Source organism: Misgurnus anguillicaudatus, chromosome 5 (genome assembly GCF_027580225.2).
Source record: "Misgurnus anguillicaudatus chromosome 5, ASM2758022v2, whole genome shotgun sequence".
Lineage (NCBI taxonomy): Eukaryota > Metazoa > Chordata > Actinopteri > Cypriniformes > Cobitidae > Misgurnus > Misgurnus anguillicaudatus.
The window spans coordinates 5,664,384-5,687,752 of record NC_073341.2 but is presented as its reverse complement, the minus strand read 5'-3'; the positions used below and the strand labels follow the sequence as shown (position 1 = coordinate 5,687,752).

Below are 23,369 nucleotides of genomic sequence, written 5' to 3'. Positions count from 1 at the left end.
TCGCACGAGTGTTTCTGGTTTGACTCATACACATGCGTATGAAGTCAATGCAACGAAAAGTCTAGTGTGACCATGCTTGGAATGGTCCTAGGTGGTATGAAACCCAGTGTTGCCAGGTTGGCGGTTTCCTATGGAATCGGATTATTTTAAAACCATTGACATGAATTGTATTCTCGCAGATTAAATGTGGATTTTGTTCACCTGTTGAAAATGTTAAGGTAATATTATTTTATTTATGAAAGTAAAGTTTTAATATTTGGAAAAAGGTAATTGGGATAGATTAGACTTTTACACAAATCTGGCAACCCTGCCAAGCCCAAGAGAAAGCAAGTTGATTTTGTTACGCGCTGCTGTCTAGACCCAACCATTATAGCTACTGCTTGCACAATACACCAAGCAGAGCCTTACCGCATTAAAAAGTTACTGTATTTTTACAATTTTTAATACTGAGTTATATAAAATTTATAATACAAGATTCACAACCAACTAACTACCAAAGGCTAAACAGTGAAAAGCTGTGAGTGACGTACATACACGATGCGTCTACATATATGGATATTTATTTATGGATACTAACATACTATGATTTGGGACATACTAATTCTAATTTCCAATAGTAGGATGGATAGTTGCAAATTTGGACGCAGGGGCTTTTCTAAGCCAACAGTGCCCATATAAGGATCCCAGGAAATGAATAATTAAATTATAATTTAAATTAATATTTAAAAAAAAATTATTTATTCTATGATAATAATAAATTACTCTGTCTCTAACTACTAAATCTCAATAAACACTATCTATGCATTGCATATATAATAAAGTATCACAGTAATTAAAGCTCAACCGAATGTAACTGAATGTAATGAAATTAATCCTGTTATATTTTATAAATATTTTTATGTAATAGGAAATAATAATGTTACATATACTACAGAATAATTAAACGTGCGTTTTTTGTAGAAATACATTAGTGCTTTTGGGATGTGGCGATAACCGGAAGTCCGGCCTCGTCGTCATTTCCGGTATGTCTGCTGCTTTTTGGTTGGTCATGACTGTGGCTTTGTGCTGCTCTCGCGCTTATGGACACTGTTTTTATGAACAGAAGCGATTGAGAAGTCAACAGGTGACAGATGAGAGTTTATCTGTGAGCCTTTAACCTGTAAGTACACGCGCTGTTCAGTGACTTTAAATGATGTTGATCCGTTTGATTATAATAACACAGTTTAATGATGAACGGCCCGTATTGTGCTGAGGCCGAGCAGACAGTCAGTCAGCTGATCTCATCTGATTTGATCTGATCATCTTTCATCATTGTGTCTGATTTTCATCTTTGATCTTCTGATCAGTATGTGGTGGTGATGGTGTGGTAAAGGTGGCTTTGTGTTTGAAAGTTTAAAGCTTAACTTAAGTAGTTGTTGTGAATAGGCTCAATAGCCTCTAACAGGATGATATTCCTTTTCCGATCGTGTTATTATTGTTATGAACTCATATTATTATTAACTCATCTATAGTAGACGTGTTATCTAGACAAACATGACACATAAATAATCATATAGGCTACTTGAAACGCATGTAATTGTGCGATTGACTTTGACTGATTGACTCGCCGCTTCATTAGCAGAGCGGCTAAATGTTAGCACAGACAAGACACATCCAGCCGATCACAGCTGTCATAACGTAACATACACGCATATCAGATCAGTCTGATAATAAAGATAATCAAATATAAATCTAATCTCTTCAGTTGATGTGTTTGTAAGCCGGTAGTAAAATCGCTTTATTTATGCGGTTATAGGACTGAAAACATGATGGCTGTATTTACTGAGCTCCCTACATAGAGCCCTAACGGGGCGTCAGTCACACCGAGCGCTTTAAAAACAAACTGAACCATACAGTTTTTCATATTAACACTGAATGTGCTTGAATACACGTGAGGAAACACGAGTGTTTTATTCACACTGATCCAATGTGGTGTCTGACAGCAGTTATACTTCACAATGCGTCTTAAAGGGACAGTTCACCCAATTTACCATCATATTGTTCAAACCCTTCATGGTTTTTTGTTCTTTATTTGGACTAAAACGCAGATAAATACAGTTTGAAAGGATGGTGAATGCCTCAAAACCATCATTAAATAACTATTCAGTTCAACTTATTTTTATAGCAGTGTACACATCATTGTTTACATAAATCAGTTAAATAACTTAACACAACTTTTGTCCTGAGACATGTTTCGGAAAGGGTTTGGTGATAAATTAAAATATAATCCATTGTTTGATGGAAGTGTCTGACCTGTGGCGCTTTTCTTTTTGTCTGAACTGTGTTGTTTATGTTGTTTATGAAAAATGTATAACAGCTGAAATACCATCAATATCCACAACACACCCTCATATGAAAAGAGGCACAAGTCAAAACTTTAAAGTAATGGATTATAATTTTGAATTTGGTTGAAATAATGTATTATTATTTTGATTTGGATGAAATAATGGATTGTAAGTTTGTTTCTCACAGTAACCAAATTCACTTTTTTTCTTTGTTAATAATTACAACGATTCCATTTTTGGGTGAACCTTTCCTTTTATCGTTTTTTCATAGTGCTAGACACGAAAACAAGTACAAGTCTAAAACTGACAGCGTGTGATAAACTGCTTCACAACTTTATTTGAATGTTCTGAAAACAAAAATGATAAGCATTTGCAATTTGCCAAAATGACTGCCTGTGTTCAAAATAGGGCTGCACGATTAATCGTATTTTTATCATGATAACGATATGCGTGCCCCACGATTAATTAATGACAATCGTCGCGATTAATGTGCAAAGACCAAGCACAAAACACACGTTCTAGAATCAAGCAAAGTGTTTGTTATGGGCGGAGTCAGAGTAAACGGAGTGTTTCTTTGCAAGTGCAGTCTGTGTTAAGGTAGAAAGAAATACGTTAGCATCATGATATTTACAGTCATTCGAATATAATGGCAGAGCAACAAGAAGAAAGTGCAGAAATATGTATGTTTAATTCCCAAAAAGGGTCATATAGGCCTACTCCAGTGTTTTTGTAACCTTGAATTTGTTAAATCATTATTTTATTTTATTATTTTGATTTATGATTTATAAAAACAAAAAGGGAAAAGAACTTATGTTCAAACACTAAGAGTTATTTAGAAATGTTTTCATATGCCTTGAGCATATATTTCTATGTAATACTTCTCTGCCGATGCTTCCGAATAAACATGAAACGTGAATTATTACCGGTGTAACCCGTGTTTTATTTATGTTTATCCACGCCGAAGAGACTGGAGTATTACAACAGAAAATAAGGGTTACATTTTGATATTTCGGATTTGAGGAGAGTGATGTTGATCAAGTCATGAGTCTTGTGCAAACTGTGCTCCTGTTCCGTCCAAACCTGAAATATCAAGAGTTTCAAAAGCTGAAGACAAATCCCCGACCATCCACGACACAGACAACAATAACGGATCGGGTATCATGTAAGTTAGCCGAGGATATGTGTCCAATAAGCACCGTGAGCAGCAAGGGGTTTAAAAAAAATATTGCCACATAAAAGGCATATCATTGGCATTTTTTATTCAAAAATGTTTTGTTTTTATTTTAGTTTAATTCTAATTTGATATAAATATATATTAGAGCCCTGCATTTCAGCCTTTTTACGCCCATTGGGTCGGGTTTCGGACCAATTTTAACATCACATTTGATGCGGCCAGTTCTCTGGATTTTTTAGGCTTCTCCACCTTTATATATAATAATTTAATTTAAAGAAATGTTGAGACATTGATAAATTGTAAAAGAAATACGTTTAACCTATCGCACGAGTCCACTACGCACATTTACAACGTACCTGTTGCAACGGTGTTGCGTCTCCGCCAGCAACAGGACCTTCAGCGCATCGGGGAATATGGAGAACTGAATAAAAACCTTAAATACTGCGCATAATCTATAAAAGACTTCTTTCGGTAGTCATGTAAAAAATGCGGTGTAAAGCCTTGAATTTTAATTGATGCATAGCGTATGTGTAAGGTAAGCAACCTGCATGTTTATTTCGTTTCATGTTTATTTCGTTTTGTTTTGATTCATTATTTTTCTTCACCCCGCCGCGACTGCGAGCAACAGAGCAGCCCGCTCCGCTTTTTAAAAATAGTGTGCTGATAATAAACATTTAAACTAACATTGTTATATGCTGAAAATATACATATTATATAGACGTTATTGTAGGCAAGTGAATTGTTGATTTGAGAGGCTCATTTGATCAAACAAGTCGTCAACATGACGTTAGCTGTCGGCCGCTAACCGCTTGTTCATTATCAAAAACCTTAATTTAACAAACAAAAAAGGCTCTAAAATAAATAAAAGATATTTTATAATTTTGACAGTTAAAAACTGAACTGCTTTAATTGCTGCAATAGTCGTACAGCTGTAAGGAATGTGTAAGGAGTTATTTTTGTTATTTCTGCGGATTTCTTTTGCAAAATTTATGCGGATTTTGCGGAATTATTTTAAATGTTTTAAAAAGATCTAAGAGAATTGGAGCTGTGGATATTACAAAACAATAAAATATTTTATAATATAGGAATATAAATGTATATAATATTATATACATGGCTGTAAAGTGTAATAAAAATACTGAAGTAAATAGAAGTTCTTCACTAAAAGAATGATCGTATTTTTAATCGTGATCAAAAGTTTGAGCAAAACAATCGTGATCATAATTTTTCCTGGAATCGTGCAGCCCTAGTTCAAAATGCAAATGTGATAAGCAATAATGTTCATGCAAATCAAATGATAAAGAAACCATCTGTGCCATGCCCAAAATGCTTGCAAAGCCTCAGTTAAATGACTAATGCATATGAATGCATTGATAATTCTGTTGGTCAAATCCAGGTTAAAGTCTCATAATCTGATGATGAGATTTGAATCATCAAAGTTTAATTTCACTCATTGTTTTAATCTTTGGCATGATCTTACTCAGTCAGTATCAAAGATTTCAAGATCATATTTTCACAAAATGTTCTTTACATGATGTAGGATGATTTTATCTAGAAAACATTAAATCACAAAAGAAATACATTTTGCTGGGTTTGTGGGTCCATGAATGAGGCATGTAATGAGCTTTGGGAAAGCATCTGTAATGGCCAATTGATGTATGAGATGTTTGTTTAAGAAATTAGATTACTTAGATTGAGATTATTTAGATTCAAGCATTATTTAAGACATGCTGTTTTGTTGCCAGGTTGAGGGTTCGTAAAACATAAATAATGTTCAGAACTGCAGCACATTAAACTGGATGGACCGGAAACATCTGCTTGATTTACTCCGATCGAACACAGGTTTTTTATAGCCTCAGTGGGGTTTATTTAATAATACAAGCCTCGGCTCCATCAGATCTTCGCAGAATCTCTATAATTTACAGTGCCTGTGTTTTTCTCATGTCCTGCCAGTCAAGAAACTTCATAACAGATCAAACGTAATTCAGTTGCTTAAATGAACTCATAGAGCAACACTATATTTCTGAATGTAGAGTAAACATTGTGACTTTGTTTATTATGTCATTATCACGTGTCTTTTACAAGCATGTTTTGCTGATTTTAAACGGATTTAGTTGCTTTGTAAACATTTCCAATCCTTTTACTTTCACTTTCTGCAGGTTGATGTTTGACCTTGGCATGATGCTTTTTTCTTGCATTTTTTTTAAAGTCCTCATGAAATCAGAACTGATTATTCTTATTTTTATTGGAGTATGGCAGTGCTTATTATAAACTTTATTCATGCAGATTATTATTATTATTATTGTATTAATGTTACATTAACTTTAATCCAGCCTTTACTTTTGGACTCTTGTGGTGATTATTCTGATGATGTCAGTTTGAAGGTTTGGGCGGAAGCATCCGTTAACTCCGCCCCCCTCCAACTATCAGTATGCTGTGAGTTTCATTTCCGAATGAAGCGCATACTTTTCTATATCCAGTCAATTCACAGTGAAAAACACAAGCCACTTCCACCATTTTCCTTGCATGAAATACTGTTTCACATCACAGTAAGGTCGTTTGCATGTAATGTTTACATGTGTAATAATGTGTTGGGCGATGTGCCCCATTTTGAGATCGACCTATCGCCAGCCTGTGTGTCTAACAACAACCTCTATAGTGCAGGAAGATGGCAGAGCCGCGCTCAGGTGCAAGGAGTCCATGCCGCGCGCATTCAGGTCCGAGCAAGAGTCCAAAACGCGCGCATTACAAGATCTCTCGTGCAAAGTGAAGCCCACAAACCCTCTCATGCGAGTTAAAAGAAACCCATTGCGCATGTTAATGTGAAACTGATGATAATAATAATAACTATTGTCATGAAAACCTGCTATTGGCCACATGTTTGACTATTATCGGTATATCGTGTATCCGCACAACCCTAATGAATACCAATGATTAGTCATTTCTACTAATACGAGAAGGTTCTGGCTGCAGATCTGCGCTATGTCTCATCTCTGTCACATCCCTTACAGATGCGCATGTTAAGAACTGAAAAAACCTTGTTGAAAGAAATTAAGGCTTTCTCCACCCTAAACTGTAACTCACAGGACTGGAGTAGCAGGTCTCATTTGCCACATACAGGTGTAAACAGGCTCCAGAAAGGCTTTGTGATCAACAGATTGTCTACTCGCCTGTCAATCAATAATTGCACACATTCCTCATGTCCATGTTGTTTTACTTTTACACATTCTTTCTTATTTCTCTTGCAAACAAATACATTATACAGTGAACACAAAAAGGATTTAACACTCAATTCATTTATTGCATTATGATCAAAGCAGAGAGTTTTGCAAAGCAAACCATTGATGCTAGAGTTTTCTAGTTAAATCTGCTTTGGAAGTGATTTTTTTTAAACGAGACACTGTGTTTTAGAAGAGCAACCACAGGTGTTTTCCTTGAACAGTGTGTTTGTATATTATTTTAAGCCTTGTGCATTGTTCAAATTCACTACCCTTTCGTGTTGTTTGGGATGAAAACATTCACTAAATTAAACTACTCTAAAATATATCGGATAAATATTTTGCATATATCTGTTAATCAACCTCAGTCCTGATCAAAACTACTAAATGTTTACAAAATTCCAAGATTTTAACTCTTTAATTGCCAAATTCATAAATGATCTCACTGATTTGGGAAAAACACACAAAATTGATATTTTACCCTTTTTATCACAGTCTTGGGCATGTCATGCATTGTTAGTTTTTGTGCAGCATCAGATTTTATTTTTATTCTCTCTCATTTACTGTTCATGGCTGTTTTTGCCCTATTCACTTCCATTATAACGACATTGTTTGATTGCAAAGCCATGGCACCATATAATCATGCATTCTTGACTGTTGGTGGTTTTGGTTACAAAGAGGAAATATTTGTAATTTTACTGTTGATCACCAGGTGGCACCATTAACCCTTTAGATAGGCCTGTGTCGGCGCTTTCTAATTACGAGGTCTAAAGGAAACGTAATTATTTAACCTCTTGGAAGCAGACATTTACTTCGCAAAGGAACGATGCAATGTTTTGCACAGTTCGCCATCAGTTTCCAGGTAAAGCAGACAAGTTGGGAGCCTGTTTCGTTGGAACAAGCAACTAACGTAAACAAAGCCTCGGAGCTCACAAGATAAGCCGACAGCACATAGCGTGCATGATGTCTAAAAGGGTTGCCGATAACCCTTCATCTGGTCCACTAAACTTAATGGTGAGACGTATGAATTAAGAGAATTTTAAGCGCATCTCCGTTTATGTGCACAGTTTATCCTGATATACCTGAACTATTAAAATTTCAGAATTATGAGTTTACATTTAAAATTGCCAATTGTTTTAACCTCTTACACCCTAAGGCTATTTTGGGAATTTCCGCCTGGATTTGGCCTACCCAATTTCAAAAGCTTCCCATACTCTGCTTCGCGTGGTGCCGCATTGAACCTTGGGCGTGCATTATTTTCTTATAATTCATGGCCCGTCGTCAATTATTCCGTACTTAAGTCATAATAAGTCATTTTGGACCCCGGGACAGGGTCCCAGGGTTTAAGAAGTTAACAAATGATGAATAAAATGTATTAGGCAACCAAAATTATTCGGCAACAAATATCAAAAACGAATTTTCGGAAAGTGAAAGATTGAATAAATTTTACAGAATAATGAGACACATCTTTGATGACATGATCGAATAGCAACCTGCGCAGAGTAAGAGATGCGCGAATGCAGCAAACATGTTGGTGAAAGCATTTTAAAGTTTCAGAGAAAGAAGTTTCATTTAAAGTGGACGTATCATCGCCATCTCTCTCTTTCCCTTTGCTCGTGCTTGACTGTTCACGCAGGTGCGCGTCCACTGCTCAACATACAGTGCTATATAAAAATAGCAAGTTTCTTAATGAATAGGTTATTTGCATACCAGGCCAGTATAAAAAATTCTTTATGTTGAGCCCTGCTAATGATTGTGTTTGAGCTCCAGCACCAGATATCTATGTCTGCTTTTTGTTTTGATTATTCTGTTCATTTTTGTTATCGACTGTAATGCATTTGCGCTCTTCATCTTGCAGGTTGCCAGATCTTGTGGAGGGTTTCGTGCTGGTTCATGTACAGAGGAAAAAGGGTGAAACTTGAAGATCAAACTGAAGGTAGTTGGAAAAGGTAGGGCAAGATTTTCCTGATGTTTTCCCTGAAGCGTTCGGGACTGTAACTCTAACGGCTATTACCCGGGCTCAGTTTTACAGCTGTCAGAATGACCGCGGTAGATGACATCACAGACAGCACAGAAGTGGTGGAGATGGAGGACGTTCCCTCGCAGTTTTTCGTGGAGAAGCACTCGTGGGATGGCCTGCGCGACATCATTCACGGCAGCCGGAAGTACTCGGGAATGATCATAAATAAAGCCCCGCACGACTTCCAGTTTGTCCAGAAACACGACGACTCTGGCCCTCACTCACATCGCCTCTACTATCTTGGTAAAGTCCTGCTGTTTTAAACATGTTTGATTTCATTTAACACGATATAATCTGAGGTATCTGCTATCTTGTCAATGCATGACATTTTGTATGTGTCAAAGTAAGTATAAAAAAATGTTTTTTCCCTTTAGGAATGCCCTATGGAAGCAGAGAAAACTCATTACTGTACTCTGAAATTCCAAAGAAGATCCGTAAAGAAGCTCTGCTGGTGTTGTCTTGGAAACAGATGTTGGATCACTTTCAGGTATCAGTTTTGGGACATCACCTGTGCGATGTGCTCAATACCAGCAGCTACAGCACATGCTTGATTTGCATTTGTCCCGTAGGCGACTCCACACCACGGCGTTTATTCCCGAGAGGAAGAACTCCTACGTGAGAGGAAGCGTCTCGGGGTCTTTGGCATCACGTCCTACGACTATCACCCACAGAGCGGCCTTTTCCTCTTTCAAGCGAGCAACAGCCTTTTCTATTGCCGTGACGGGGGTAATAACGGCTTCATTGTGAGTCTAGTGACGTTTTACTCTCGCTTGAATGTTTAAGGAAGATGCGTATGATGTGACCCCATGTCTGAAGGTCATTTGATGTTTAGCAGGGTGCCCCAATGAAGCCAGTGGAAATTAAGAGTCAGTGCTCAGGGACACGCATGGACCCTAAGATCTCACCCGGTGACCCCACTTTCGTTGCCTTCATCAATAACAATGACCTGTGGGTGACGAACATCGAAACTGGAGAAGAGCGAAGACTGACTTACTGTCATAAAGGGTTGATGTGTTGCCATTGTTTCCAGAACACTAAACTGTATGTTGTAATATGGAGTCATCATATCTGTTGTTCTGAAATCTTCTCCAAGTATGCCAAAAGATGCTACATTCACAGCATAAAAACTGAGTTGTAAAGTCTTGTCGTGTACCCCTGCACCTGTATGATATTCAGTCAGACTCGTGTATCGTGACCACCGACTGTCAGAATTTGCACCATGTGTGTCTGGCATAAGTTAACAATATCCTACAATATTCTGGATTATTTTTGCCTTAATGATTATTATTTTTAGCTTACTCGGGATTGGATATTTTACTATTTGTCTTATCCGTTATCAGCAGTGTATAAATGATTATGAATGATTTAAAGTCGTTGTTTCTAATAAACGTATTCAGACATCATGATTGTTCAGTTTTGGGTATATGCTGAATAGATTTTTCTCAAATCTGACTCTTGTTTTCTCTATTCCAGGGTTAAATAATGTCAAGGAAGACCCAAAGTCAGCTGGCGTTGCAACATTTGTGATTCAGGAAGAGTTTGATCGCTTCACAGGGTACTGGTGGTCTCCAGCTGCTCCTGAAGGTTACTTCAATATCTATCAGATCTCTGTTGTTATTAACTCGTTCCCCGCCACCAATTTAAAAAAAGTTTTACTAAATGCTTTTCAATTTTAATGGAAACCCAGCTGGTGTGATCTGAAGAGTTGGTTTTATTGGTCAGCGCGTGTTTATTTGCTGACAACAGAGAAACAATTTGACACGCCTACCAAAGACATAAACAGATGTGAAGATGTCTATAGGGCTCTGTAAGGTAAATGATCTCTGTGCATACTCATACGTTTTGTGTTTTGCAGGTGCAGACGGAGGCAAAACCTTACAGTTGTTGTATGAGGAGGTAGACGAGTCAGATGTTGAGATTATTCACGTGCCGTCTCCAGCGCTGGAGGAGAGAAAAGCAGATGTGTACAGATACCCTCGCACAGGTGCTCACACAATCAAGATTTAATAGATTAAGAAATTATTTAGAACTTCAAAAAATCTCTTTACTGAACTGTAACTAGAGTTGGGTCTCGTTAGAAATTTTTGATTTCGGTTCTGCCTAATAATTCCCGGTTCTGATTCCGATATAATAAAAGAAATATGACACATAATACTAAAATGTAATGTGAAATATCTCTGTATCATTTATTCCTAGGGGTGTGACGGATGCCAAAACTTACGGCTCAGATCACATTACGTTTTTGAGGCACAGATCGGATCATTTTTTGGAAAAAAGCAAAAAAAAGGGGTGGGAAAATCTAATAACAAATAAAGAAATTACAAACATTTATAAAAAAGAACAAAGTTGCACATTAAGTAAGGGCTAAAAGTAGCATTAGATACAGAAATCGAATCAAATGAATAATAACACTGTCTTCATTGTATAAATTAAATATAATTATTATTTTTTAGAGCCACAGAAGTGATTTTCTCTTTGTCTTGGGTTGTTTGATTAACATTAATGACACAGACTTTAGTAGGTTAATTGAGGTTACTGTCTCTTTAAGAACAGATAAGCATAGACTGATTTCTGACTTTTAAAACTTAAGACATAAATTAAAGCAATAAGCCCCAGGAAGCAGTGGGTTACCGGTGCGTTTTATAACAGCTAAGGGGCGTTGTGCTATAACAGCTAAGGGGCAGCTAAGGGGCGGAGTGCCTAAACCCCCTTGGCTGTTATAAAGTGCACTGTAACCCCACTGCTTCGTGGGGGTTATTGCGTTTATAAAACTGTTACTTCACATGCACAACGTTATCGGGATTTTATGAAATAAAACACAAATAAGTTGTAATTATTTTAGTACAAATATTACTCTTCCGCCAAACAAAGTAGTTCCTCAGAATCAAGTGTGGCTGCAACAGAGCGCAGTTCCCAACCAACAGAGACGCAGCAAAGACACAATGAAAATATGATTTAAGACTGTGGTGTTTATTTTTATAAATCAACATTCATCTAATTCATACATTAACATTTATATCGTGCAACTGTTGAAGTGATGATCAAATATGCGTGGAAGCATGTTTAATGCCTTGCAGAAACATTATCTTCTTTAAATAAACATAAAATATCAAATGAAAGAAAAGACCATCCGCTTTCAAACAAAAAAAACTTTTCATCCTACCTTCATTTGTTCTCTTATCACCTCTCAAATTTTTTAGCTAAAAGCGGAGATAATTCCATTTTTGTTAAGAACTTATGTAAGAGATCAGATTCAGAGCCATCAAAACTTACACGCTGTGTTTTCAGTGTCGAGTGAATGCGTCAGTGTTTAAGTTGGGTAAGACCGCCATCTAGTGGATAATAGCGGACGTATGAACTTGAGTTAGAAAATCCTCAGACAACGTTAGAAACTTCTCTTTATCGACGAGATGACTCAACAATATTTTTTGACATTTATCTGGATATCGCCATTAATTGTGCAATTGTCGAAAAATTTAAAATATGGTTAAAGACTGTGGTGTTATTTTCATAAATCAGTACACAGCAACAGTGGCGCAGTGATACTTATGTAATGTGGTCTGAACCGTGAGGTTACCGGTGTATTTTATCACGGCTTAGAACGCGTTTCAACCAATCAAAATGAAGAACCAGAACGAGCCGTTTTATAAAAATGTTTTTATTAGAAAAGAATACTGTGAGATTATTTTGTTTGTATGTGCCCTGTCAATAACAAAAAGATTTTATTTTCGCTTGCTCTTTGAAACGCGTCTCTCCATGTGTGCAGTTTTTAAGTGTCCTTAAACACGCGCGCACACACAGACGGAGTTGTTTTTCAGTGCTCTGTTTGCCAAATGTATGTTAATGGACTACAGGATGAGACACAGTAGCGCAACTCTCTCTATAGTTTACACATCAAGAGTTCTGATCTTTGAAGGGTTTGTAGGTTTGATCACATCTGACTGAAGCTGGACTGGACACGTTCAGCAGCATGTGTGTCTGTGCGTACAGAAAGCTGCTCACTTTAGCACCTTTTTGCGGTTAAATTGTTTAAAATCACTTGAATGTTAACATTTGCATGCCTTTGAAACATGTGCAAATTATAAAATTTTCCTGTTTAAATTTGCGTATTAATCCAGGAATCGCTTGCGAGCTGAACCTTGTGTCGTGATTCGTACAGATCATGGATCAACTGCGATTCGTCACAGTTGTGTTGAAATACTCCTCGTAAGCTTTCCTACCTGGTAAAGTGGACATGTTAGGAGCAGTTCTCAAACATTGGAAAACATGATTAGAGATTTATGCCATGCAGGAGCAAGTATGCAAAGCTTACCTCAGCAGCATGTGTGATAAGCTGTGTTAATTTGGTTGCATGACTGTAAACAGTGGCTCAATGTAATTAATATTCAAGTCATGGCTATTTAAAGTGCTTTGTCCGTGCATCGCATCATAACCGCTTTTAGAACCGAAACTTAAGAATTCTGAATGGTTCCCGTTCCTTTTAAAACACAGAGCTGATTCTGAATAAGAACCGGTTCTCGGTTCCAACCCTAAATGTAACTGTAACATGTATTGAGATGTTTTTGGATTGTTGGGTTTAAACTACAGCAGATGTCCTCATGACCTTCTTTATGTTTTTCAGGGAGTAAAAATCCCCAAATTAGTCTGAAACTAGCAGAGATACGAACTGACCCGCAGGGCAAGGTGGGTGTCCGCTACTTGAGTTCTCCTGTTGTGTGTTTACTCCTCATCCAAAGACTTCATCATGATGATGTGTTTCTTTACAGATCATTAGCACACAAAACAAAGAGCTTGTGCTCCCGTTCACCACGCTCTTCCCTGGAGTCGAATACATCGCAAGAGCCGGATGGACTAAAGACGGCAAATTGTACGGTGTTTTTTTTTTAAAACTGTGTGTGAGCATTGCATTAAACAGTTGTTATTACATAAAAATAATTGGCTGTCAAATCTCATGTCTAACGGTAAGGTGTGGCTGTTATTATTCAGTGTAATTTAAGGTTTTATCTCTCTCTCTCTTCAGTGCTTGGGCAGTGTTTCTGGACCGCAGTCAACAGAAGCTTCAGTTAGTCCTGTTACCGTCTGCACTTTTCATCCCTGTGGGCGTGGACGACCCGCAGTGGGCGGAGCATGTGGAAGCCATGCCCGAGGGTGTCCAACCCTTCATTATCTATGAAGAGATCACAGACATCTGGATCAACGTAAGATTCATCAGTCTGGCATAGAAAGACCGAAGTGAAAACAAGCCGTTACATTTATCTGTTTCCAATATGTGCCCGATCAGAATCATAATAATAAAAAAACACTTATATTGGTCAATCAGTTACAGTATTTTCAATTGTATTTTTGTGCATGTGACCCAAACAAAATTGAGCACGTTACATTGTAGGATGCATTACCTATGCGCAGTGTCTATTGTGTTATATGAATGCGGATACAAATTCACATACTTTGCTTTTGATGTTCTTTGAGAGTTTGACTCTGACACTTTTTTTCAACGTTCATGACATCTTCTATCCCTTCATTCAAACAAATAACGACGAGATCACCTTCCTGTGGGTGAACGAATCAAAAAGCGGCTTCTGCCATTTGTACAGAATAACCAGCGTTCTTCAGGCCGGCTGCCAGCAGTGGTCACCGGATTACAGCCCTTCAGACGGTACAACGTGACTCACGATTCATCAAGTTGCCAACGTGCATGATATATTTACTTGAACCACTTTTACCGTCTCTGTTTAGATGATTTTAAATGCCCAGTCAAAGAGGAGGTGACCCTGACCAGTGGAGAGTGGGAAGTTTTGGCTAGACATGGCTCAAAGATTTGCTATGTGTATTCTGAAAGTTTATTTACGTCCTTCATGGAGAGCTGTTCTTTACACTGAACCTGACTCTTTATTTCGCAGATTTGGGTAAATGAAGATACCAAGCTAGTGTACTTCCAGGGCACAAAAGACACCCCGCTGGAGCATCATCTGTATGTCGTGAGCTACGAGTCTCCTGGAGAAATAGTCAGACTTACTAAAGCGGGCTTCTCTCATAGCTGCTCTGTTAGCCAGGTCTGTGTCTTTGTATGTCTGCCTGTGTGTGTGTGTGTGAACGCTCGATGGTGAAACGGAAGAAAATTTATCAGATGTGCCTTTCGTTTACACAGCGGCGGCATTTTTGGGGTTTAAAAACGCAAAAAAGTGAAACCACCTTTCAGAGTAGAAATCTTAAAAACGAGCTACCGTCGCGTCCCCGTCCAAAGGCTAAAAGCGCAAAAGTCTGCTCACGGTGGCTCTCGTCACGTACACGTTTACGTCACAGGCATGCCCCAGTTCAGGAAAATAACAAAAAACATGTAGAATTATTTCCATACGTCGGACCTTCAAGTTGCCATAGCAGCTCTGATAAATATACAAGAGTCTTTCCAACAATCGTATGAAATATTCACAGCTAGAGAAGGTGCTTTATTACCTCCATTACCTCCAGGCGCGCAGACTTTTTGTTGTTGTGTGTCAGTCCTTCACATTGCCACCTAGCCGCCTGGAGTGCATACTACATCAAATATCACACACTTTTGCGCCACCATATGCACACAGATTTCCCCCTTAAAACACTTGTATAAACGCGGAATAAAAAGTGATAACGCAACGGCACTTTTGCGTTTTCTCTTCAGATCATTTCCGTTTAAACGTCGAGGGGACTGGACCTCGATGCTCTCGTTTAGGGCTACAACTAACGATTATTTTATAATCGATTAATCGGGCGATTATTTAACGATTAATTGGATAAAACATAAATATTTACTCAATTGCATTTTTTTACTTATTAAAGCTAAATAAGACACTATTTTATTGTATTCACATGTAGAAGTGACACACACTACTACAGAGTTTACTAATATAATTTTTTTATTTTTATATTTTAAGCCTTAATTAAAAAAAGATTGTGCAGCTTTAAATAATAAAACATCTTTAAATGTCAAAATATAAATAAACAAAACGTATTGAATCTTCAGGAATGTGCTGCTGGTGAGGAAATTTTGCCACAGATTTATAAACAGATTTTAATCTTCAACTTTAGACCTTGATGTGTATTAATATTATTCATTATTTACAAAATAAATAATCCATATGATATGAAAGCCTACATCAGTGGTTCTCAAACTGAGGGGCCCTGAGATGGTGACGGGGGGCCCTTGATTTGAGACTTTTTAAAAAATACATTAATTTATCACAAATTCTGTGTAATTAAATCTCATAAAAATATGTCTACTAACCAACAGCACTACATTGTATGATTTAATGTTTTATTTAATTCAAATATTAAGTTTTGGGATTTTTTTTGGTAAGGCCATTTAAAGGTGAAGTGTGTAAATTTTAGCGGCATCTAGTGGTGAGGTTGCGAATTGCAACCAAGGGCTCAGTCCACTGCTCTTCCCTCGCTTTTGAAACGCATAGAGAAGCTACGGTAGCCACCACCAAAAAACTTCATAGATGGAGACAACTTGGTAAAATAAGTTTGTCCTTTAAGGGCTTCTGTAGAAACATGGCGGCACAAAATGGCGACTTCCATGTAAGGGAACCCTCGTAGTATGTAGATAAAAACATCTCATTCTAAGGTTATAAAAACATAACGGTTCATTATAAAAAGGTCTTTATACACCCCTGATGATATAGTTTGTATATTATTTTGAATTTCTGTCAAGAGATTTTTTTTTTTTTAATTACACACTGCACCTTTAAGAACCACTGGCCTACATTGTTGCGTTGTTACAGTTATTAAAACAGATGCTTAGTTTGTGCTTCATTACTATTTTTATGAAAACCACACAGCAATTAAACAAATCCAGACGTATATTTCTAAATATTAAAGGATGATGAAACCTTTATTAACCAACATGCTTTTGCGGTTGCCAGATCCGCTTAACAAAACCATCCCAATAGCCATTTAAAATTAGTCCAAAAGCATCCCAAAGACTATAAACAGCTCAAATACCAACAACTAATGAACCAATCTAACCCGCAGAAAAACATCAACCTAATACTATCCCAATTCAGAACTCTGCCGAAAGGCCGCAAACCTGGCAACGCAGGTCCGCTGGTCATGTGATAAGAAAAAGCAGCGGCTGCTCACGCAAGTTTCTTGACTTTGAGCATGCAGCTCACGTTGTATGAAGAAACAGCGCCTGACTTTATTATAAGCGCACAGCTTGCAATGTATGAAGGAGACGTGTGTCCGTGCTGCCCGACGGTGGTGCGGGAGCATGTGACATCATAATGATAATTATTATCGATTTATGGATTAGTAATTGCAGCTCTACTCTAGTTGTCCTAGTTGTTTGTATTTATCGATCTGTAGAAGAATGTGTATGAGCACACACGTGTTTAATGTTTCTAGGTAACATCGCCATCTACTGGCCTGTTTTGCGTAATACATCATTTTTAGTTGTTTTCAGGGGATTGTCATAAATTGTGTTTTGGCATCTGTGTGTTATATAAATCATGTGCTCTGTGAGCAGTGTTTAACTCATTTCTTTTACTCGTCTTTCTGTTTCCATTACAGAACTTTGACATGTTTATTAGCCACTACAGTAATGTGAGCACACCGCCGTGTGTTCATGTATACAAACTGACGGGATCTCCCGCTGATCCCCTACACAAAGAGTCTGAATTCTGGGCCAGCATGATGGAAGCTTCAGGTGAAAGACGCACCATCAGATCACAACAACAACAACCAGAAAAGATCTCATACTAACAACACGCTTGAATTTGTGCGCTGCAGGTTGCCCAGCCGATTATGTTCCTCCTGAGATATTTAGTTTCCCTGCAAAGTCTGGCTATCAGCTGTATGGGATGTTGTACAAACCACACAACCTGAAAGAAGGCAAAAAACATCCCACCATCCTGTTTGTGTACGGGGGTCCGCAGGTCAGTCGGTTTCAACTTTGCTTTTCAATCGAATTCTTTTGTTTAAAGTTTAAAGACTGATGCACTAATCCATCACTTTGACTTTTTTAGGTGCAGTTAGTGAACAACTCTTACAAAGGTGTGAAGTATCTGCGTCTCAACACGTTGGCGTCTCTGGGCTATGCTGTCGTAGTTATAGACGGAAGAGGGTCGTGTCAAAGAGGCCTTAAGTTTGAAGGGGCTCTTAAAAACAAAATGGTAACTAGAATTTACAATCTAGTCTCATGTTTCTTAATACACATGGTCACACACCAGGCTTAGCTTAAGCCTTAGGTATTAAAGCCTTTAGAAACATAACTGGGGTGCATCTCGGGACAAAACAATGACACTAGCTGACATATTTTAAGTTATTTTCTGTTAGGACAGCTTAAACATTTATTATATTAATATCTTAAGTATTTAAAGTATGTTTTTATCAGAGATGGTGATAGAAAGGCAAAGTTATAGATTGTAGCTTTATGTTTATTAGGCCTAGAATGACCACATGGATGGATAGGAAATATTCATTTGGCTTATAAGTAAAATGATCAGTCTCAGTGTTTAAGAGAGGTTAAGTTCACATCTATAGGAAAGCTTATTGTACTGACAGACATGTGTGCAGCCTGACAGATCCATTCAGATCAGAAGTGATGATGATGTCATATGATTCAGCTGGACTATGATTGATTTGTTAATGTCTGAACCCGAGAAGCACATAGTCTCACATTTCACACATCAACACGGCTTTAAAAATCTCAGCCAGTAAACCGACAGCAAACATGTGCTTTATATAGACACACACACATCTGATCAGGTTGTGTGAGACTGTGATGAATCATGTAATGTTAATGTGTGAGTGAAAACATTATCTGGCAAGGCTGCCGGATCTCATTTTATAAGTTGAGAAAGAGTTTGACATTTGAACATAATGCAGTACTGATCTCAATCTTCTGTTGTTCGCTCAGAAGAGTTTTTACCTGGTGGACTTAAACCCATATGACAAAAAATACATTCCTTTGGCCAATTTTTTAAAAAAATATATGCTAAATACATTTTGTAGAAGGTAAAGCTTAAATAAATTTTTGAATTAAAAAATAAATTTAGTTTATATTAACACATTTTATGTATTTCAGGGGCAACCAATACATTTCTTATTTTACAGCCAATACGGCAAAAAATATTTGTCTTAACCAAAATATAAAGGTTTGTATAATGTATAAGTATGTATAAAATATTAAAGTATAGGTATATTACAGTTAAAAATCTTTTAAAACCTGTTATGTTTACATGTATGTAACATACAAAGCTTTTCTTCCAATGCAAAGTGAATATAAATGCTTTAAAATATATTTCCAAAAATGCCCTAAAATATATTAGTAAAAAATACATTTTTTATAAACATATTTCAGCATATACATTTTTGGCCATTTTTTGTATATTTTGATATACAATTTAAATGTTATGTTTGAGAACAACTACCATAAAGGAGGGATTGAGCTATATCTAGACAGCAGAATATCAGAGAGAGAGATGGAGATATTTTGCATAAAGCACCTGTCACCTGTAAACCACATAAAAATACATGACAAACATACAGCATGAGTATTGAATGTGTCTGTTGTATTTTCTCAGGGTCAGGTGGAGATTGAAGATCAGGTAGAAGGACTTCAGTTTGTGGCTGAGAAGTATAAGTTCATTGACTTGAGTCGTGTTGCCATTCATGGCTGGTCTTACGGTGGATTTCTGTCTCTCATGGGTCTCATTCACCGGCCAAACATCTTTAAGGTGAGTTTACCACCTGATCCAGCGCAATGACTTCATTTCAAATCATTATGAGTTTCTTTCTCTTCCTTAACTCAGAAGATGATGTTAGACTGAATGTTTAAGTTGCTGAACGTACTGTAGGTTCATATCTTAACCACTTTCATAAAAATTCCAGATAATTTACGTTCCTCTCATGCCATCCAAGATGTTTACGTCTTTCTTTGTTTAGTCGAGAGGAAATTGAGTTTTTTGATTAAAACATTCCAGGATTTTTCTCCATGTAGTGGACTTTATTGGATCTCAACAGTTTACAGTTTCAACCCAGCTTCAAAGGACTCTAAACAATCCCAACTAGGGCTGTCGCAATGATTAAATAATCGTCTCATCGCGATTGTTTGACCTCATCGTGGTGATTTCAGATCACCGCAATGATTGCACATCTCTCTGAAAACACAAGGGGGAGCTGCAGCGCCTGCATAAACAAAACAGTATCAGATTACTTTTAAATATGTGTTATGTGTATTAATATTCATTGCCAGGTAAACCTTGCAAAAGATTTCATTTAAATAATAACAACAATGTGAAAATTATTTCATAAACAAAGAAAAAAAATGTATGAGAATTAAATGTCAAAGCAATAAAATAAACAAATAATCGTCAAAGCCATAAAACAGGCAATTAAACGCCACAATTTATTAGGGAATTAACCGTCAGCCAAATTTCATAATCGTGACAGCCCGAATCCCAACCAAGGCATAAGTGTCTTATTTAGCAAAACCATTTTCATTTTAGGAAAAAAACATATATTTATGTAACCACAACTTCTCATCTTGCACTTGTTGTGTGCAAGACACGACCTTAAGGTGTAACGTAATCACGTGAAAAGGTCACATGTTACATATGTGAAACACACTTGTGGATCATTTAAAACAATAAACTGACACAAAGACATTAATTAGTATCATTCCACATACAAATACAACAGAACGCTCCTCTTTCTACACACTTGTAAACACTATGGCGGTAGTTTTGCATACGTCATGCGTGACCTTTCGATGAGATTACATAATGCGTCAGGTCACGCTGGCACGTAGCACGTCTAGTACAAGACAAGAAGTTGTGGTTTAAAAGGTTTTTTTGTGAAATTGACGATTCTTTCACTAGATGGGACCCTTATGCCTTGTTTGGGATCATTTATAGTCCTTTGGGGCTGCATTGAAACTGTAAACTGTTGAGATCCACTATATGGAGAAAAACCTGTAACGTTTTTCTCCTAAAACGTGATTTCTTCTCGACTGAACAAACAAAGACGAAAACATCTTGGATGACCTTGGGATAAAATCAGATTTTTTTATGAAAGCGGAGTATTTCTTTAACACTATGCTTTTATTATACAGACAACAGCAGTATGTCCTTCCACCAGCAGGTGTCGTCTCGGCGCGCTTTACATCAGACTGAAGTTGTAAAATTGGAATCTGTGAACTTTGTCATGACATTTTTAGCAAGGTTAAATAAAGAGACATGAGTTTCTCAGGCTTTTCCACTGATATCAGTGAGACAGAAATAATCAGTTCTGTATGTTAGTCAAGTGTTAGCAGTGTCATTTGAGTAGTGTGACTGTAGATATGATGATGATGATGAAGGTTCTGTACTGCAGGTGGCAATAGCAGGAGCTCCCGTGACCGTATGGATGGCATATGACACCGGCTACACCGAACGTTACATGGACGTGCCTGAAAATAACCAGCAGGGCTATGAGGCCGGTTCAGTAGCCCTACACGTGGATAAACTTCCCAACGAATAAGATACTGAACAATCTTAAAGCTAAGAAATGACACAAACATAACGTAAAGCATTTCTTCATGAGAGATTTATAAAGTGAATGTGCAGCGGTCTGTTTTGTTTGAATTCATTATCAGATGAGTTGGTTTCTTGGTTCACTGATGGGTTCTTGTGTTGTTGTGTTTGTCGCAGGCCAAACCGATTACTCATTTTACATGGGTTTCTCGATGAAAACGTGCACTTTTTCCACACCAACTTCCTGGTATCTCAACTCATCCGTGCGGGAAAGCCATATCAGCTACAGGTCTGGAAAACTCTCTTAACTCTATGATCTATTTAGGGTGGTAATGAAACTGTAATGCGCATTTACACTTGTTTGCAATGAGTAAGTTGAAGGGAAAACAGACAAGATTTTCTTCAGCACTGTTTTAATGTATCCCAGCATGCACTTGTCTGAAGGAATGAATGTGCAGATTTGGTCTCTAATTCTTCCATAATATCATACTGACCTTTGTAAATATTTAAATGAGTGTGTGTCCAGGCTGGTAATGTATACATTTAAATTAAAGTCATGTATGTTCCCTGTAGATTTACCCCAACGAGAGACACAGTATCCGCTGTCCGGAGTCTGGAGAACACTATGAGATCATGCTACTGTACTTTCTCCAGCAACACCTCTGATGCGAGTCTTCAGTCGGCCCTTTGCTCTCTCACGACGCTCTTTCTGGACGGAGCGCGTCCACACACTTTTAACAGAAGGACACATCCGCCAGCGACTCTTTCCCCTCACTAAACACATCTCCTTTGATTTAGTGCACATCTAAGAGATGTTTCATATCGTGCTCCCCTCAAACATTTATGTTGCCAAAATGTGTCTTTCTTTTTTTAAATGTCTAGTTAGTGGCTGGTGAGAGGACGGAGGCCGCAGACACGCTCTTATCCTGCTAACTTCTCCTTTAACTTAAGCTTTTTCAGTTCTATGAATGCAGTCGTGTTTTCAGCGTCTCTGTGTGGACACCTCTCATATAAGGACACCTCGCATTACTACCTGCAGTTCATATTTTAAGTGTGGATTATTAAAGGAACATATTTTTTATGACGCTCTTGTCTTTGGTCATTGTGTTGAATGTAATCCACTGCTGAGTTTAGACACGCAGTACAACACACAAACTGATGATGTGTACAACTATAGAAAGGCATCTACACACGTGTGTACAAACTGAAATACACTTTAGATAAAAGCGTCTGCAAATATGCTGATCAAACTCTTTAATACAAGCTTTAATACTTTAGTGACACTTGATGTACCGAATGTTTTTGCTTTGTATAAAAAATACTCTCTTATTTAGAGATGCACCGATATGACAATTTCCCTCCGATACTGATCATTCAGACTGATATCTGCTTATACAGATAGATTGGTGGGTACATTAACTTGCATGAACTAAATTCTGAAGATTAACATTTCTGAATGTTATTTATTCATTTTATGACCATTAAAGGGGATATATCATGACTTTTTTCCATGTTTAAGTGCTGTAATTGGGTCTCCAGTGCTTCTATCAACTTAGAAAATGTGGATAAAAAACGGTAGCATAGTTTTGGAAAACCATTCTCTGCAAGCGTGTGAAAAAAATAGAGGACACCAAAGATTTATTTTACATCTGAAGAGTTTCGTTTCGTTTTTTTAAAACTCGTTTTTTGGTTGTGCATTCTAATTAATTTCAATGCAACTGCAGTTGGTTTGTTTTGATTTAAACCTTCATAACTTAAAAAATACAGCTAAGTAGCACCATAAAACAAAATAATAACATGATAACATAATAATAAACACGTTTTGACAAAAATGTAAAAAAATGGATTTATCTCGTTTTGCAACGAAACTCTTCATCTTTAAAAAAATCTTGTGAAATGTCCTCTTCAATATTGAACATTAAAGTAGTGATGTTTCTTGAAAAAAATGTATACACAGAGCTCAAATACATTTGCATTTACCTGTTTACTCTTACCGTGGGTTCACACCAGCCGCGTTTGAGGTGTCAAAATCACATCTACCGCGTCTAGTTTGCCGCTTAAACGTTTTGAGTTTACGTGCTTCAAATTCTGGTCATCGAGACATCCACACGGAAATTCGCGTCATGGGAGGGGCTTCTGTGACTG

At 37.4% G+C, this 23,369-nt stretch overlaps 1 protein-coding gene across 2 annotated transcripts; it reads left to right on the top strand.

Annotated features, from left to right (window-relative positions):
* The first annotated feature begins 1,001 nt into the window (after positions 1-1,001).
* Positions 1,002-22,308, top strand: dpp9 (dipeptidyl-peptidase 9). 2 transcript variants are annotated; one of them, XM_073867452.1, is made up of 21 exons: positions 1,002-1,159; positions 8,575-8,665; positions 8,741-8,979; positions 9,111-9,223; positions 9,306-9,479; positions 9,569-9,744; positions 10,214-10,320; positions 10,592-10,720; positions 13,358-13,419; positions 13,503-13,603; positions 13,757-13,936; positions 14,235-14,392; positions 14,473-14,557; positions 14,642-14,789; positions 17,281-17,416; positions 17,500-17,645; positions 17,736-17,882; positions 19,296-19,448; positions 21,085-21,227; positions 21,402-21,513; positions 21,798-22,308. In XM_073867452.1, the coding sequence occupies exons 2-21, from the start codon at positions 8,610-8,612 to the stop codon at positions 21,888-21,890; spliced, it is 2,658 nt and encodes an 885-aa protein (XP_073723553.1). In that variant the 5' UTR covers positions 1,002-1,159; positions 8,575-8,609; the 3' UTR covers positions 21,891-22,308. The 2 variants fall into 2 exon arrangements, with proteins under 2 accessions (XP_073723553.1, XP_073723555.1); XM_073867454.1 differs by lacking the exons at positions 21,402-21,513; positions 21,798-22,308 and having other exon boundaries at positions 9,572-9,744; positions 21,085-21,231.
* The last annotated feature ends 1,061 nt before the right edge of the window (positions 22,309-23,369 follow it).